Source organism: Heterodontus francisci, chromosome 13, assembly GCF_036365525.1.
Source record: "Heterodontus francisci isolate sHetFra1 chromosome 13, sHetFra1.hap1, whole genome shotgun sequence".
Taxonomy (NCBI): Eukaryota; Metazoa; Chordata; class Chondrichthyes; order Heterodontiformes; family Heterodontidae; genus Heterodontus; species Heterodontus francisci.
In genome coordinates, this window is record NC_090383.1 from 107,843,754 (window position 1) to 107,860,318 (window position 16,565).

The 16,565-nt window shown below is 42.9% G+C and overlaps 1 protein-coding gene across 1 annotated transcript in view; it reads right to left on the bottom strand.

The window, feature by feature from the left end:
- Positions 1–16,565, bottom strand: part of fez2b (fasciculation and elongation protein zeta 2b) — a 192,593-nt gene that overhangs the window by 43,451 nt on the left and 132,577 nt on the right. Inside the window, exons 3-4 of the mRNA XM_068045358.1 lie at positions 14,670–14,786; positions 5,289–5,433 (exon numbers count right to left, since the gene is read on the bottom strand). Of these exons, the coding sequence (XP_067901459.1) occupies positions 5,289–5,433; positions 14,670–14,786 (262 nt within the window). The remainder of the gene's footprint in view (positions 1–5,288; positions 5,434–14,669; positions 14,787–16,565) is intronic.

A 16,565-nucleotide genomic window follows, 5' to 3' on the forward strand; every position in this document is an offset into this window, starting at 1 on the left:
GCGGGGTCCAAAACATGGAACACTCTTCCTAACTGCATTGTGGGTGTACATATACCAGATTGACTGCAGCGGTTCAAGGCAACGGCTAATGACCACCTTCTAAGAGCATTAGGGATGGGCAACAAATGCTGGCCTTGCCAGCAATGTTCACATCCCATGAAAGAATTAAAAAATTACCAGCTGCTGACTTTCTTGTGCTCAGCTGCATTCCCAATAATATCTGGAACCCTAACCCTCTCCTCTTATGCACCAGTGATGCCAGCAGGGTGACAGAGAGACTGAAAGAGGTAAGGAATTGTAAAGTCATGGAAGAAGACAATAGCAGATGAAATTTAATGCAGACAAGTTTAAAGTGCTTCATATAGGAAGGAAATATATGGGGCAGGATATTTAGGTCCCGATGGGGGCGGCAACAGAGATGGGCCAGTGCTAAAAATAGTGGCGCCAGCTGGCGGCTGAAGTATACAAGTAATTAATACTGGCATTTATTCACTGACAGTTCAGGTTTCGCCAGATCCACTCAGCTTCAATATCTCAGCCTTCACCCAGATGGGAAGACATTAGCTGAATGCCAGAGGAGAGGCTAAACTATCTGCCCTTGACATCATGGCAGCATTTAATAGAGTTTAGAAGCAAGGAGCCCAAGCAAAACTGTTGCCAATGGGAATCAAGGAGAGAACCCACGTGTGGCTATAGTCATATCTTTGCTGAATGGAGGTCCAACATCCGAGCTCCAGGACAGGAAATGTTCAGGGTAGCGCCCTCAGCCCAACCATCTTCAACTGCTTTATTATTGGACTTTCCTGTCATCATATTGCCAGGAGTATGGCTTTTTATTGATGGTTCCACAGCGTTCTGTTCCACTTACAACTTCTCTGATAATGAAGCAGCCCATGCTGGCCTACAACAGGACTTGAATATCACCCAGATTTGGACTTCCAAGTGGCACGAAACATTTGTGTCATTTATGTGCCAGGTAATGACCAAGAAGAAAACTCTGCCACCTTCCACCTGAATTTCAATATCTTGATTGTCAATTACCCCACAATTAACATTTGAAGTGTCACTATTCACCAGAATCTTAACTGGACCAGTTGGATCAACAATGTGATTACAAGAGCAGGACAGAGGCTGGGTACTCTGTGACAAGTGGCTCATCTCCTGACAATCAAAACCTCAAGTGAGGATATCATAGGAAATAGGAGTATACCATTCGGCCCATCAAGCCTGCTCTGCCATTCAGCCAGATCATCGCGGATCATCTACAGTGTGGGAAAAAGGCATTGAAGTGGATGTTCAGCCATGATCGTATTGAATGACAAAGCAGGCTTGATGGGCTGAATGGCCTACTCCTGTTCCTATGTTCCTATCTACCTCTACACCATTTTCCCCCACTATCTCTCTATCCCTTGATGTCATTCGTATTCAGAAATCTATCGATTTCTGTCTTGAACATACTCAATGATTGAGCTTCTACAACCCTCTGAGGGAGAGAATTTCACAGATTCACCATGCTGAGTAAAGACATTCTTTCTCATCTGAGTCTTAAATGGCCTGCCCCTTATTCTGAGACTGTGTCCCCTTGCTCTAGACTCTCCAACCAGAGAAAACACCCTATCCACATCTACCCTGTCATGCCCTGTAAGAATGTTGTAAGTTTCAATGAGAGCACCTCTCATTTTTCGAAACTCTAGAGAATACAGGCCTGGTTTCTGCAATCTCTCATCAGACAATCCCGCCAACCCAGGGAACCTCACTTGCACTCCCTCTAAGGTGACTATATCCTTCCTTAGATAAGGAGATCAAAACCATAAGCAATACTCCAGGTGTGGTCTCACCAATGCTTTATACAATTGAAGCAATACATCTTTACTCCTGTACTCAAATCTCCTTGCAATGAAGGCCATCATACCATTTTCCTTCTTAATTGCTTGCTGCACCTGCAAACTATCTTTTAGTGACTCACAAAAAAGGACACCCAGGTCTCTTTGAACATCAACACTTCCCAACCTCTCACCATTTAAGAAATACTCGGCCTTTCTGGTTTTCTACCAAAGTGGATCACTTCACACTTATTCACATTATGTTCTTGTGCATGCACTTAGCCTGTCCAAATCTCCTTGCATCCTTCTCACAACTTACATTCCCTCCTAGTTTTGTGCCATCTGTAAACTTGGAAATATTACAATTGGTCCCCATATCCACATCATTTATATAGATTGTAAACAGCTATGATCCAAGCACTGATCCTTGCGGTACACCACTAGTAATAGCCTGCCATCCTGAGAATGACCAATTTATTCCTACTCTCTGCTTTCTGTCTATTAACCAATTCTCAATCCATTGCAGTATATTACCCCCAATCCCAAGTGCTCTAATTTTGTTTACTAACCTCCTATGTGGGACCTTATCAAAAGCCTTCTGAAAATTCAAATACACCATATCCAGTATGATGGAATATTCACCACATGCCTGAATGGGTGCAGATACAACAACACAGCATTGATACAGCGAAAGGATAAGACTTGAACCCGATTCAAAAGTTGAGGTTTGCGGAGGAGAAAAGACCAACAAGGTCACTAGAGATTGCATTATTAACGGAAGTCCAAGTTGAATGTGCTCAGAAGAAGTGAGTGAAGAGGACTTTTTTTTTGTTAGGGACTGGGAGATCCAACCCATTGCAACTGGGTGGAGTTTGGGACTTCTAATTGCAAAGATACTGATTCGATGACAACACTGTATAATGTATAAATGTGATATGAGGTTTTTAATAAGTTAATGAGAATACATTTCTCTGTAATTTTGTGTATTATTTAGAGATACAGCACTGAAACAGGCCCTTCGGCCCACCGTGTCTGTGCCGACCAACAACCACCCATTTATACTAACCCTACAGTAATCCCATATTCCCTACCACCTACCTACAACTAGGGGCAATTTACAACGGCCAATTTACCTATCACCTGCAAGTCTTTGGCTGTGGGAGGAAACCGGAGCACCTGGCGAAAACCCACGCGGTCACAAGGAGAACTTGCAAACTCCGCACAGGCAGTACCCAGAATCGAACCCAGGTCCCTGGAGCTGTGAGGCTGCGGTGCTAACCACTGCGCCGCCCGACAAGATACTATTTAGTTAATGTTGATTTTTAGTTTTGTTGTCATGTAAAAGTCTTAAAACATGAAATCTTGTTGTGTAATCCTTTAATTGGTCTGGGGAGTTCATTTCTCTCGTTTTTAAAGTTAACGGGGCTCAACTGAGGTCATAACAAGGGGATAAGACAGTATTTTACATTACAATTACTTGCTTAGCTTCTCCCTTGTCATTATACTGTAAATTACAATGCAACTATGACTGTGCCAGTCCACATCCAGGCACTTCAGGCCTGAAGTTTATAGGCATGGCCAAGGTTAATTTGGTGGCTAGTTTATCTTCCCCTCTGGAATGAACCTGCATCCTACAACTCTCTACCACAGTTCAAAAGCATTGTATCACTGGCCATCCTAACATGTCACAACTTTTAATACTGTGTCTTTTAATTTGAGGTTATAGCTCCTGCTCATTTTCTCCCATAATGCTCTCTTGTCTCAGCAGTAAATGTGACCTACTTTCACAGAACAGATTATTCTAAATATTCACATTCTACACATGAAAAGATTGATGCCAATGGCTTCTCTGAACTACGTAATAATAAACATATGCATTAATATATTACTTCTTTAAATCAATTTATTCCACTGAACCTAATTACTCTGTATGGCCCCTACAAACAAAAGCAATCTAAAGCTTATATCCTGACAAAAACAAGATAATTACTTCTCGTCTTACTCTTAAATAGTAATCTGAGCATTCTTCACAAATGATTAAAAATGTCTTTATCTAAGGCAGTCTAAATGCACATTGCTAAATCCCAATGAATAAATCTATTACAAGTGTGGTACAGCAAGCAATCAGTGCTGCAATCTAGCACCTTAGCTTAAATAATACTTCCAGTGTAGTCTGTGCAGCTTCTTTATCCAATTCAGTATGCTAATTCTCCTCTGACGTGCTCTGGACATTAAAACTGGACATGAGAAACACCTGCAATGCTGCCCAAGTCTTCCTTAAGGCAATCTTTAAAACTGGGCATGACGATCAGGCCAAGTTGCAGCCATGGAAAGTTTACAGCTTAATGAATTGCACAAAAATGGAAAGCTCAAATAAATAATAGCCTCAGTTTTCTATATACTTTAATATGGATATTTCACAGTTCATTGAGATTCCTCTACGTTGAGTTTTACTATTTTTAAAAAGAAATTTGTACTTTGTTCTAAATGTAGCGTATAGGGCCACTGGTTTATCTGACTAAATTAGTCAAATTCTGATTTCACTACATGAGCTCCAGGATTTTCACCAATATTTTTTACTGCCATTTATCCATTTACAATTATAGGCATTGGTTTATAGTGAATGAATAAATCCATCATCATTACTACAAAAATGAAAATCCTCCCAAGGGGAAGAGGGTTGAAGGAAAGCAGAAAAGTCAGCACCAGTTGTTCTTGTGAATCTTCTAAATGCAGGTTATTTGCTTTGCCACAAATAGCATATGCTGGCTGGTGGAGGGGTGGAAGAGAGCACAAAAAATTATATACAAACCATCACACTGGTGTTAAAAAAAGATATGATCACTTACTCTTCCAGATGAAGGATGTGGGAACGTAACAGGAGGCAAAGAATGCTGAATATATTTATACAAGTTAAATGTTTTGAATGTTATTCTTGACAATTTTATGGAGACAATGCATACAAGTTAAAAATTTTAAAAAGCATTAAAAAAAAATTCAGTTAAAGGCAATTAAAATTTGACTAATTGATGACTAAAAGCACAAGACAGCCTGGGCCCCAGAAATTAGCATGACAAGTGTGCCTCACTCTGAGACAGATTGCAGTATTAATTGGAGTAAAGTATAGGACTTTAAACTCAACTATGGCACAAAACAATCAGCTCAGCGTGTGTGCTTCATCAACACGTTTCACATCACCACTTACACCAAATTTGGCAGAATGAAACTGGAATGGCCACACGCTTCCAAATTCTTGCATTTCAGAATATTGTTTTTTTAAATATCTACTTCAAACAATTTTAGTCATCCTCTCTCCACCAAAAAAAGTACAATTCACTTTTACAGTATCATACACCTATGTTGTCTTTACTACAATAACATTGGAAATTTTGTTTTGTTTTGACAATCTTCAAATATCACTACTCCCAAAACCCAGCTTTAATTACATGCATTCAAAGTGCTTACGTTCTTCATAACTGTTGCTGGTGTTAGATCTCTTGAGTATCTGAATTTCCTGAGAAAGTATGGAAAGTCGGTCAGACTGTGTGGGTGTGTCATCTTCCTCAGGGTCAGGAGATTCTTGCATCATTTCCTCTATTTCCTCGATCACCTTGTAAAGGAGCATGAAAGTATGTTTTAAAGCAGCCTTCAATACAGAATAAACACACACAATGTATTGCCATTAGTTTCCAATGGCAATTACAGTAAAAGTAACAGTAATCTACTTATTGTAGTAACTGGCTCACCAAATGAGTCTTTCATACATATATACTCAGTTACTCATGGGCCTATCCATGTCAAAACACAAACGCATATAACTTTTCAAGAGCTTCCAACAGCAATTCGCTAAAGACAAAGCTAAATGATGTGAAGGTACTTTTATGTTGCATTCTGTAACAGGTCTCATGTAGCTAGCTGCAAATCAAGTGTAAAATTCTGGATTTTGCCAACACAAAATCCAAGAAAACCCATTTTTTGGGAGTCTTCCAGGTTATTAGACTACGTGTTCTCTCTGTTGCATTTTTGGCTTGCAAGTGGCTGCGCAAGACTGGCATTTGGAGAACCCAACAACAATAGAACAATATAATTTAAAAGTGCCTTTACACGCTCCTATTGGGTCTCCTTTATGGAACAAGAAGGAAGAACATCTTCAATACGCAGACTAACAAAGAGTTCAGAAGGAGCAGTGCTGTTTATTTGGATCCTAGATAGTCTTAAGATAACATCATGGTACTTTTCCATCATTCATTCTGACGATTAAAATTATAGGTTGCTAAAGCCTCATATCAATTGCATAATGGGTGAAAAAATAGGTGACAGGATTCTTTCTTCCCACCACCCAGATCCAGGAAACAGCAATGGGGCAAATTTCAGAGGCTGCTTTAAAATTTGTGCAAAGAAGAAATATTAACTAAAATTTATGAAGAATAGTGCCAAGTATAGCTTAATTTTAAGAAAAATATCAAAATTTATATGAACTAATACAATGTACTTTAGGACATTTATCTCATTTAAACTGCAGAGGGATTTTAGTACTTAGAGGCAACAAAATAGCACAAAAGTCATTTTCAAGAATTAGATTAAATGAGTTCTCACATGTTTAGCAAGGTAACATGAACAAGAATGGATAATTGAATTTAGGGCGGCGCAGTGGTTAGCACCGCAGCCTCACAGCTCCAGCGACCCGGGTTCAATTCTGGGTACTGCCTGTGTGGAGTTTGAAAGTTCTCCCTGTGTCTGCGTGGGTTTCCTCCGGGTGCTCCGGTTTCCTCCCACATGCCAAAAAGACTTGCAGGTTGATAGGTAAATTGGCCATTATAAATTGCCCCTAGTATAGGTAGGTGGTAGGGAAATAGAGGGACAGGTGGGGATGTGGTAGGAATATGGAATTAGTGTAGGATTAGTATAAATGGGTGGTTGATGGTCGGTGGTCCGAAGGGCCTGTTTCAGTGCTGTATCTCTAAATAAAAAATAAATAAAAAGAAAAAGAATTTCATGTAAAATTGATTTGACACTACAAGCATCTTATTGTGCTGAAGGCATAACCTATCATATTTGTGTAACAGATGGATGTCCTTCTACCATCTATTAACAAATGTAATTAGATTTATAATGCACTGCTTAATGAATTGACAGCTATTTAAAACAATTTGCTGCATTTATGTAAGCAGCGCTCTCGTCTCTGAATCAGAAAATTGTGAGATTTCAGCTCCTTGCCTGAACGTCAACTCACAATCCAGTGCAGCACCGAGAAGTGTTGCATTTTCAGAGATGCCATCAAAATAAGGCCCAATTTCTCTGTCTAATGGATGTGAAAAATCTCATCACACTATTCAAATAAAAACAGTTTGATTCAGTTGATAGACATAAAAATTGTTTGAACTGCTATATGAGAGTCAGAGTCCCTTAAAGCGTGGCTACCCAACCCGAACCCGACCAGATCCGACGACATGTGTTGGGTTCGGGTCGGGTCGGGTCTCTCTTCCGTGTCCAGCATTCGAGCTCGGGCTGGACGTGGACAGTGCTGCCTCGCTCCAGGAAGTAATCTTCAAATGAACATTCAGGACGTCAAGGCGGGAAACGTGCCGTCCAGACTCCGCATTCTGCAGTAAAGCCTGGCTACCCGACCAAACCTGACTACGTGTCGGGTTCCGATCGGGTCGGGTATTTATAAAAATTAAAGGATTCGGGCTTGGGTCGAGTTCAGGTTGGCTGTTGTCGGGTCTGGTTTTAATTTTATACCCAAGCCAGGCTTTAGAGTCCCTGAGACTGGATTGGCTGGGGCAGGTTGGAGGTAAAATTTTTAAAAATCTCGGAACTGACCCCAACCCACCTACTTCCGGTTTTAACAGAGGATTGTCAGGGTGGGGGAGTCGGTTGTTCAGCTATATCTTTTAAAAAGGCTGCATGTCTCCATTTTAACAGGATTTTTATTTGGCTGCGATTGCTGACAATGCAACCACAGGTGGCGCAGTACTTGCACATGCGCAAATGCAACCTCATGCACTGAAATGTCACTGTCTGTGACGTTTTTGGCAGCTGCCAGTAGTAAAGATGGCGCTGCTCAATTTATCAAAAAAACAAAAACAAATGAAACCAAAATGCCCACAGTGACTGCGATCACCGCCTCCATCCCACCCCCATCAGTACTCCGCTCCTTGCTGCCATTGCGCTTTTCTTCGCCGCTGCCGCCCGCACTCATCTGCTCGCCACTTGCTCCACACCTCGCCACTTCTCCCCCCTCTGCTGCTCGCTCTCCGCTTCATCCCCACCACGCCCCCACCACCTGTGGGTCACTCGCTCCCGGCCTCGCTGCTTCATCCCCTCTGCTCTGCTTGCCGCTTCCTCCCACTTCTGCTCCCCGCTCCATCCCGCTCGCAGTCTCCACCGCACCCCCCTCCCATGCCTATCTTGTCACTCTCTCTCTCTCTCCCCCGCTTACCCCATGTGGGAAAGAAAGGTGGCAATTGCGGGAGGAAGCGGGGAAGCAGAGGTTGGGGGGAGAGGGGTGAAGTGGGGAGCGAGTAGCCGAGGGAGGAGAAGTGGCGAGACGGGGCGCGAGCGGCAAGCAGGTGTTGCGGTACGCGATGACGTTTTCGCGCACATGCACGAAAGAGTCCTGGCAAGCCAGGTGCTGACGTAGGCTGCACATGTGCACCACCATACTGACAGCAAGGGTCTGTTATGCACATATACGAAGCTGGGAGTGCTCTGATGATGTCGACACTGGTTGCATTGTCAGGAGTCACTTTGTTTTTATTTTTAAACACAAGGAGATGGATTTCCTGAGAATTGGAAATCCTGGCAGATAAAAGGTGGCGAGATGGGCCTGATTCATGAGCTAAGCACATTTACAGCATTGTATGTGGGCCAGGAGGAGAATGTTTCCACCAGGCCTAATATGAGAATCCTTTTACATACCAGGCGATCAGTCGACCTCCCCACCGCCTACAGTATCCAATTCCTCCTATCCCACCTGTGATCACCACCTCCACCCTCTAGCAATCTCAGACTCCTCCCACTGTTGTCTCAGACTCCTTCCCGCCCCTCTGCAATCTGACTCTCCCCCCACCCCCACTATCTCAGACTCCTCCCGCTGCTTTCTCAGACTCCTCCTCCCTCTGCAATCTCAGACTCCTTCCCCCCTCCGCTATCTCAGACTCCAACCCCCGTTATCTCAGACCACTCCCCACAACCTGACTCATGGCGGGCAGAGGGAGAGTTTATGCTCCCCACTGTGGTGGGTTTGGAGGCAGGGAGAGCACTTAATCGTGAGATGGTGATGGGCAGGGGGGGGGGGGAACGGACACGTTGGGGGCTTCCTTGTTAAAAGGCACATAGCACCTGATTGAGGGACATGGCATTAGGAAGCGAGAGGGCCTGCTGAGAGCCACCCCCCTGCCTTTGCTGCTGACCCCCCTACAACTCCCTCCTCCCCGACCCCCCTACAACTCCCTCCTCTCCAACCCCCACCCGTGAAACCTCTCCCACCATGACTTACTTGTGGCCTGGGTCTCTCGACAATCCTTGGCTACCGGTGGGTGTTCTACTGGCAGCAGCCACCTCCGCAGTGGCAATGCTCAGTAAAGAGCAGCCAACCTCTGATTGGCTGGCAGCTCTCAAAAGTCAGGACGTCCGTTGCCGGGGTCCTTAATCCCGGGGAAGGCCCACCGCTGTCCACTTAAGTGCCTAATTGGCATGTAATGCGGCGGGCCTTCGCCAGAGGAAGTGATGCGGGACTCTCACCGGCTCTTCAGCTGATGGTTGAGAACCGCGTCGCCTACTTAAAATCCCATGATCTCTGATTCACCCTTCTTTGATCTCTGACTAAAGTTCGAGGCCGGAATGTTGTGAGTTCAATGTTGCGACTCCAGGACTTGAGCATTTATCTAGGTTGACACTTCACTGCATACTGAATGCTACACTGTTGGAGATGTCATTTATTGTGGATCAGAATTTAAACTGAGGCCCCATCGACGACTTCTGGAGGATGCAAACAGTCACATGGCAAAATGTGAAGAACATGGAGTTCTCCCAGTATCCTGGCCAACATCTGTCCCTTACCCAAAAGCATAGAAAAAAAGCACATCAGATAGCCATTCAACTCTTGTTATTTGTGGGTCATTGCTGTGTGTAATTGCTTCCCATATTTGACCACAACAGCAGTCATTGCACTTCAAAGTAATTCATTTTTTTCCCCTGGACCACCAGTTGCAGCTGGATTCCATAGCTAGAGCATCTAAGCTTTGGTTTAAAGCATATGTACCGCAAGGTGGCTGTGGCAAATAAGGCTTCTTTCTATTTTGTTTTCCCCAGTTTCCACGAACAGGAACTAATGGCATCATGGCATGGATTCCCTCTGCCCTACATATGGATAGCTGGGGGTGAGTAGCAAGAATCCTAACTTCCAGCGATTGGTCTACCCCTCCAAGTTAAAGAAATGAGCCAGGCTTGCTGGTCAGTCATCAATTGTAGTACAGTCCTTCCTTGCTCAGGTATCAGATTACCTAGTCCACCACAGGGTTGACTTGGTTCCAAACTTCCATCGGCAGGGTTTCATCTTGCAGCTGGCCCCAAAGAAACACATCTTAGCTCCTCACAAACACCTCAAGAAGACAGTGACTGACTAGTTATCTGTAAACTGTCAAGCTTGGGTTTGAGCTCCTGCTTATGTCATCTATGTCTGCTGAGACTGAGGGCTGAATTTTGTCAGTGACGGTGAAGTCCCACCACTGGGGCCAAAAGCGCCAGCCGAACCCACTTTGGCTGGTGGCAGGACCGACTCCAATTAAGGATGGTGGCCCACCACCAAGAGCTGCCAGCCCAATCAGAGGGCCGGCAGTTCAGCAGTGCCGCCGCTAGCAGTGGATACCGCTGAGGCTGCAACTCCAGGATGAGAGCTCCTCAAAGGCAGGGCATCCTCAAAGACAGGTCAGTGTGGTTGGGCAGAGGCAGTGGCATAGTTGCCACAAGAGCGGCAGGGGAGCTCCTCTGTGGGCTATGGAGCGCCCATCAAGGAGAGATCCCCTCTGGTGGTCTTCCCACATGGCGACAGGCCCCCCATGCTGTGTGCAAGATGCCCACGTAGGCAGGAGGAGGCCTTTAATTGGCCACTTAAGTTGCTTAACTGGCCAACCGGCAGTAGCTGAGCTGCCAAGTTACCCACCACTGGCAATATGGTATGGTGGCAGAAGACATTAGGCTCCTCTCCCGATGCCCCCCCCCCCGCCATTTTGGTAGCCCTCCTGCCTCCCAGCTGTCGCCAATGGGCCAGGAAAATTCAGCCCTGACTGTCTCTTCAGGGTATGTGGCAGGTCATTTCATTTTTTTTTGTCAATAATCTACCTCACAGCTTGGTTCTCAGTTCTCCAAGTGGGCAAAAGAAGCTCTTCTGTAGCATGCCATGGCATTCGAAAGCAAGAATACAAATCCTAGCATGATGCATTCTGCAACCGTAACTCACATTGGAACTGTGGCCTTACTCGCCATCCTTCAATTACAACAAAGCACTCTAAGCTGAAATTGACATCCACCAGCACCCTCAGTTGAATCAACATTTGGGATAAATTTTACCATCTAACCTTAGGATACCCTTTGAGTTGTGCAAACCCATCGTACTGCAATTGAAGCCGCCAGCCACCATTTCTAGTGGTTAGCCTATTATTCAAGATGGAGACTGGAGTACTTTGGATCCCTAGGTGAATCTGCCAATAACACACTATCATCAGTAAAAGAAAGACCACCACGTTTCTTTCCGAAGCTGTCCTGCATGCTGCCATCCAACATACTACTGGTTGTATCTGATATGACCAATTCAAACTCTGGGTTTTTTTGATTGGCTTAAAAAAATTTTAAAGCATCTATTTTGGCCAACAAAACAGAATTTTTCTAAATGGTTTCCAACCTCTAAATTGGCTATGGGAGGAACTAAGTTAAAGGCTCTTTAATTTTGGAAGAGAAAAGGAAAAAGTCAAGATAGGGAGAAAAAAGTAACACTGAAATCAAAGTAGAACAGGAAAAATGGAAAATAGAAGACTAAGAGAAAGCAAGGACAGTCCAAGGAGAATAGTTAAATATAAGTTCTAAAGGGTTAATATTCCAGTAACACAATAAACCCTGATATTACAATCATAAATTTACTCTAATATCAGTGTTTATTTCAGTGTTTCAGTGTGTGAGCTGAAAATTGGACGAGTTAACACACTTAAAATTAAAGCAATCCGATTGTTGAGATACAATAAAGGAGAGTATTCTCAACCATTGTTATATTGCCCATATTTTAAGTTTTATGATGCCGAAATAGGGCAATCACTTGGTCTAAAAGGACAGTGGAAACCTTGGTTACGAAGACAGCTATATTCTTGATGAAGCACACTTAATATTTTATCAGAGCTGTCAGTTTCTGTTGAATGCCAGGAGTGATATAACTTGCAAACTATTTAAATATTGGAAAATTTCAGTCGAGAAACCCTCCCCCATCTGAACATGTATGTTTAAAAGTGGCCCAGAGGCAGGAACGTGCTGGCAAATCAGCATTCATCAGCAACTCTGATGGTTCATTCCACAGTCTCACAACCTACTCTATAAAAGAAAAAGTTTCTCCTGCTCGGACCTAAATTTCTTACATTTATCTTACATCCCCTCATTCTAGACCCCTCAAACACAGAAAATATATTCAACATGTAGATGAGGAAGGGAAAGGGCCAAGAATAGATCCTTGTAAGTTGTTACTGGTGGAAATACAGTGACTATACTTAGATAAGTAGAAACGAAACCACGCCAACAGAGGAGGTATTGAAGGAAGATGGTATGGCCACTCATGTTGAATGTTGTGGAGAGGTTGAAGAGGGCAAGGAGGTCTAATGAACCCTTTAACAATCATGATTGACTTTACTGTTGAGCTTACAGCAAACTGCATATTTCTGGAAGCTGTGGTTCACTGAAAGACAACCCACACATTTCTTATTGGAAAGTGGCATCAAAAGATTCATAATAACTTGTGAAAATACAGAAGTTGGTTGTCATCAACCACCTTTGGCATATGTAGGCCAATCAAAGCAATACAAAATTCAGCTAACACAAAATTAAGAAAAGGATTCCTAGGATCAGAAGTTGAAGCTGCCAATTGTTTGCAAAAATGCTCTAATAACTTAACATCCTTCCGATTGTCCACTGGGACTCGAGGGGACAGAAAATTCATACTAACCAACTCTATAATAAACAGAGAGCCCAACACCTACAATGCTAAATGATTTGCTTATCTGCTACACTGAGTCTTACTTTTGACACGACTGGGCTGAAAACTAACAAAACATTGCCTTTTAGGACAAATCCAATGGATGGAGAAAAAGTGGGTGAGAAATTTTGCCCTGCATTGTTGATGTACTGCATCAACCATGTATGTAGAGAAGTTGGGGAGTTGGATATTATCTGTCTGATGTAAGGCAACATGGATATAATGGGCATAAAATCTTACTATAAACATATTTGAACTTATCATTCTGTTCTACAGAAGACTGTTAATATTGCAACAATCAAAAGAGCATTTTAAAGTCGATCAGTTAAATAACTGGCATAACTCCTTGGAACAGCTGGAAAAAAAGCAGAGATTTGCTCACAACTTTACTTGAACAATTGTTACGAGTTTTTTTTTGTATTAAAACTTAAGATTCTGTGTTTTTAAAAACTGAAAAAGGATTTCAGTGGACATTGAGACACCTGCAAATAGTTGAACTTTATGGATGTTTTGAAAGGAAGTTCAACAAAAGCTGAGCTGATAAACAAGGACTGAAATGCAGGTAATTCCAAGGAAACCTGCAGGAGGTTGACCTCAGAGCTACCCTCTGTTATGACAAGAGAGAATTTATGACTGGGCATGTGACCTGTTTCAGAAAGGTTTTGGTTTCAGTTTGGAACTTTTAAAAATCCAGTGAGTTTGGACAAAAAAGCAGGCACTTGAAATTTGATTTTGACCTGCCTGGAGATCAGAAGACCACCCAGTAAAAAGTATTACCTCTCTGTAAAGGAATCCTGCATCTCTTGAGAAGAAACCCTGTATTCCAAATGTGGCAGATTCCTATTGCCTCCTGTCTCTGAAGAATCCCTGCATCAAGCCGTACTGTTGCCTCATGGGTTTAAGAAATCCTGAATATTGGAAGATAATTTTTACTGCTATACTGTTGCTGTAAGACCCAAGAAGATCCTTGTTGCTGCACACCTGATGGAAGACCTTATGTGAAGCCTTCTACTGTTGAAGTTCTTTGGATGCCTACCCATCATAAACTGTTCATCAACCTCGCCTGGAAAGACTTCGAATGGCATCCAACTATTTGACTTTGGGACACCTCACCAAACCGAAGAACTTCCTTCCAGATCATGACAAAGTTTTTTTTCTTATTACTTTCATTCCTATGAAACAGCTGTAAACCAAAATCCCTTTTTTCCCTCCGGTTAACTGGTATTTGGATCATGTGCGTGTGCATGAGGGCTAGGGAAAATAAGGAGTTTTAATATCGCAAGTCGTATATAGGTTTACTTCATTATTGGTTAAAACTTGGTTTTATAATAAACAGTTAATTTTTGTTGTTGATTAAAGAAATGTGATTGGTGTGCTTTATTCTGGGGACAAATAAGAGTATCTAATTGGCTGTTTCGATAAATGGGGAAATTTATTGATATATTTATGTGACCTGTGGAGAAGTAGGACTGAATTAACAGTGCACTCTTCCCGCCTTGGACGTAACACAACTATTTTGTTAATTAATTCCATTGATTTTTTAAAAAACCTGGTTGCTTTACAGTGAGTCTGCTTTTATTTTACAGATTGAGTGCTCATACTGAAGTCACCTGTTCAGCTGTGAAGAGTGGCTCATCATTTATACAAGAGACGATAATGGAATGCATGTCCAACTGATCCCGCAGCTCCTCATCATCAGAAAGATCAAGGTTAAGGTTATCGTTGAGCTAGAAAACAAAAGTAAAATCCATGTTTAAATTACTTAGTCTTTGCTTATTAGTTTTAGTTTTAGAGATACAGCACTGAAACAGGCCCTTCGGCCCACCGAGTCTGTGCCGACCATCAACCATCCATATTATACTAATACTACACTAATTCCATATTCATACCACATCCCCACCTGTCGCTATATTTTCCCTACCACCTACCTACACTAGGGGCAATTTCTAATGGCCAATTTACCTATCAACCTGCAAGTCTTTGGCATGTGGGAGGAAACCGGAGCACCCGGAGGAAACCCACGCAGACACAGGGAGAACTTGCAAACTCCACACAGGCAGTACCCGGAATTGAACCCGGGTCGCTGGAGCTGTGAGGCTGCGGTGCTAACCACTGCGCCACTGTGCCGCCCACTTAAAAATCAACCATGTCTTCATTTAAAATTCTTTCATTTGCTTTTGTTCATTATTGATTTCTAAAGAACTGCTTTGCTGCAGCCAACCATTAGCAGTATTGGTATGTTGTACAACCATGGGTATCAATGAAGACCACATGACTACACTTAGAAATACGATGCTGTTTACAGGATAAACCAAATGGCTTTCAATTTGTGCTATAAGGTGAGGATTTATTAACACCTAATTTGTACTAATGCTTTGTCTTTCAACACACCATTAACATATTGTTTGCCTTTGCTCCGTGACCTTTTGGTCACCCAAGCGGCCTGGTCCAATCTAGACCTCCTTTGTTACCTCTTGCCCCACCCCCACCTCACTTGCTTATAACCTGTGACTTTTCTAATATTTGTCAGTTCCGATGAAGGGTCACTGACCCGAAACGTTAACTCTGCTTCTCTTTCCACAGATGCTGCCAGACCTGCTGAGTGGTTCCAGCATTTCTTGTTTTTATTTCAGATTTCCAGCATCCGCAGTATTTTGCTTTTATTTAATTGTTCTACAAGGTGAGGATTTAATTGTTCTACATAGCAAGTCTGGTAAGACAAGCAACATACAAACATACGAATTAGGAGCAGATGTAGGCTATTCGGCCCCCTAGCCTGCTCCACCATTCAATAAGATCATGGCTGATCTGTTTGTGTCTCGAATTCCACACTCCCATCTACCCCTGATAACCTTTGATCCCCTTGCCTAACAAGAAACTATCTAACCCCGCCTTAAAATTATTCCATGACCCTGCCTCCACCACCTTCCGAGGCAGAGAGTTCCAGAGTGGCACAACCTGGAGATAACATTTTTTTCCTCATCTCTGTCCTAAAAGGGCAACCCCTAATTTTAAAACAGTGCCCCTAGTTCTGGACTCACTCACAAGAGCAAACATCCTTTCTACATCCACCTTGTCAAGACCATTCAGGATCTTATATACTTCAATCAAGTCTCCCCTCACGCTTCTAAACTCCAGCGAAAACAAGCCCAGTCTGCCCAAACTTTCCTCATAAGACAACCAACTCATTCCAGGTATCGATCTACTAAACCTCCTCTGAACCGCCTCCAACGCATTCACATCCTTCCTTAAATAAGGAGACCAAAACTGCACACAGTATTCCATTTAAGTAATACTCTGCTTTTTTATTCTTCCTGCCAAAGTGAACAACTTCACATTTTCCCACATTATACTCCATCTGCCAGATTTCTGCCCACTCACTAAACCGATCTATATGGGTCTGCAAGCTCATGTCCTCTTCACAATATACTTTCCTATCTATCTTTGTGTCAACTGCAAATTTAGCTACCATGCCATCGCTCGCCTCATCGAAGTCATTGATATTG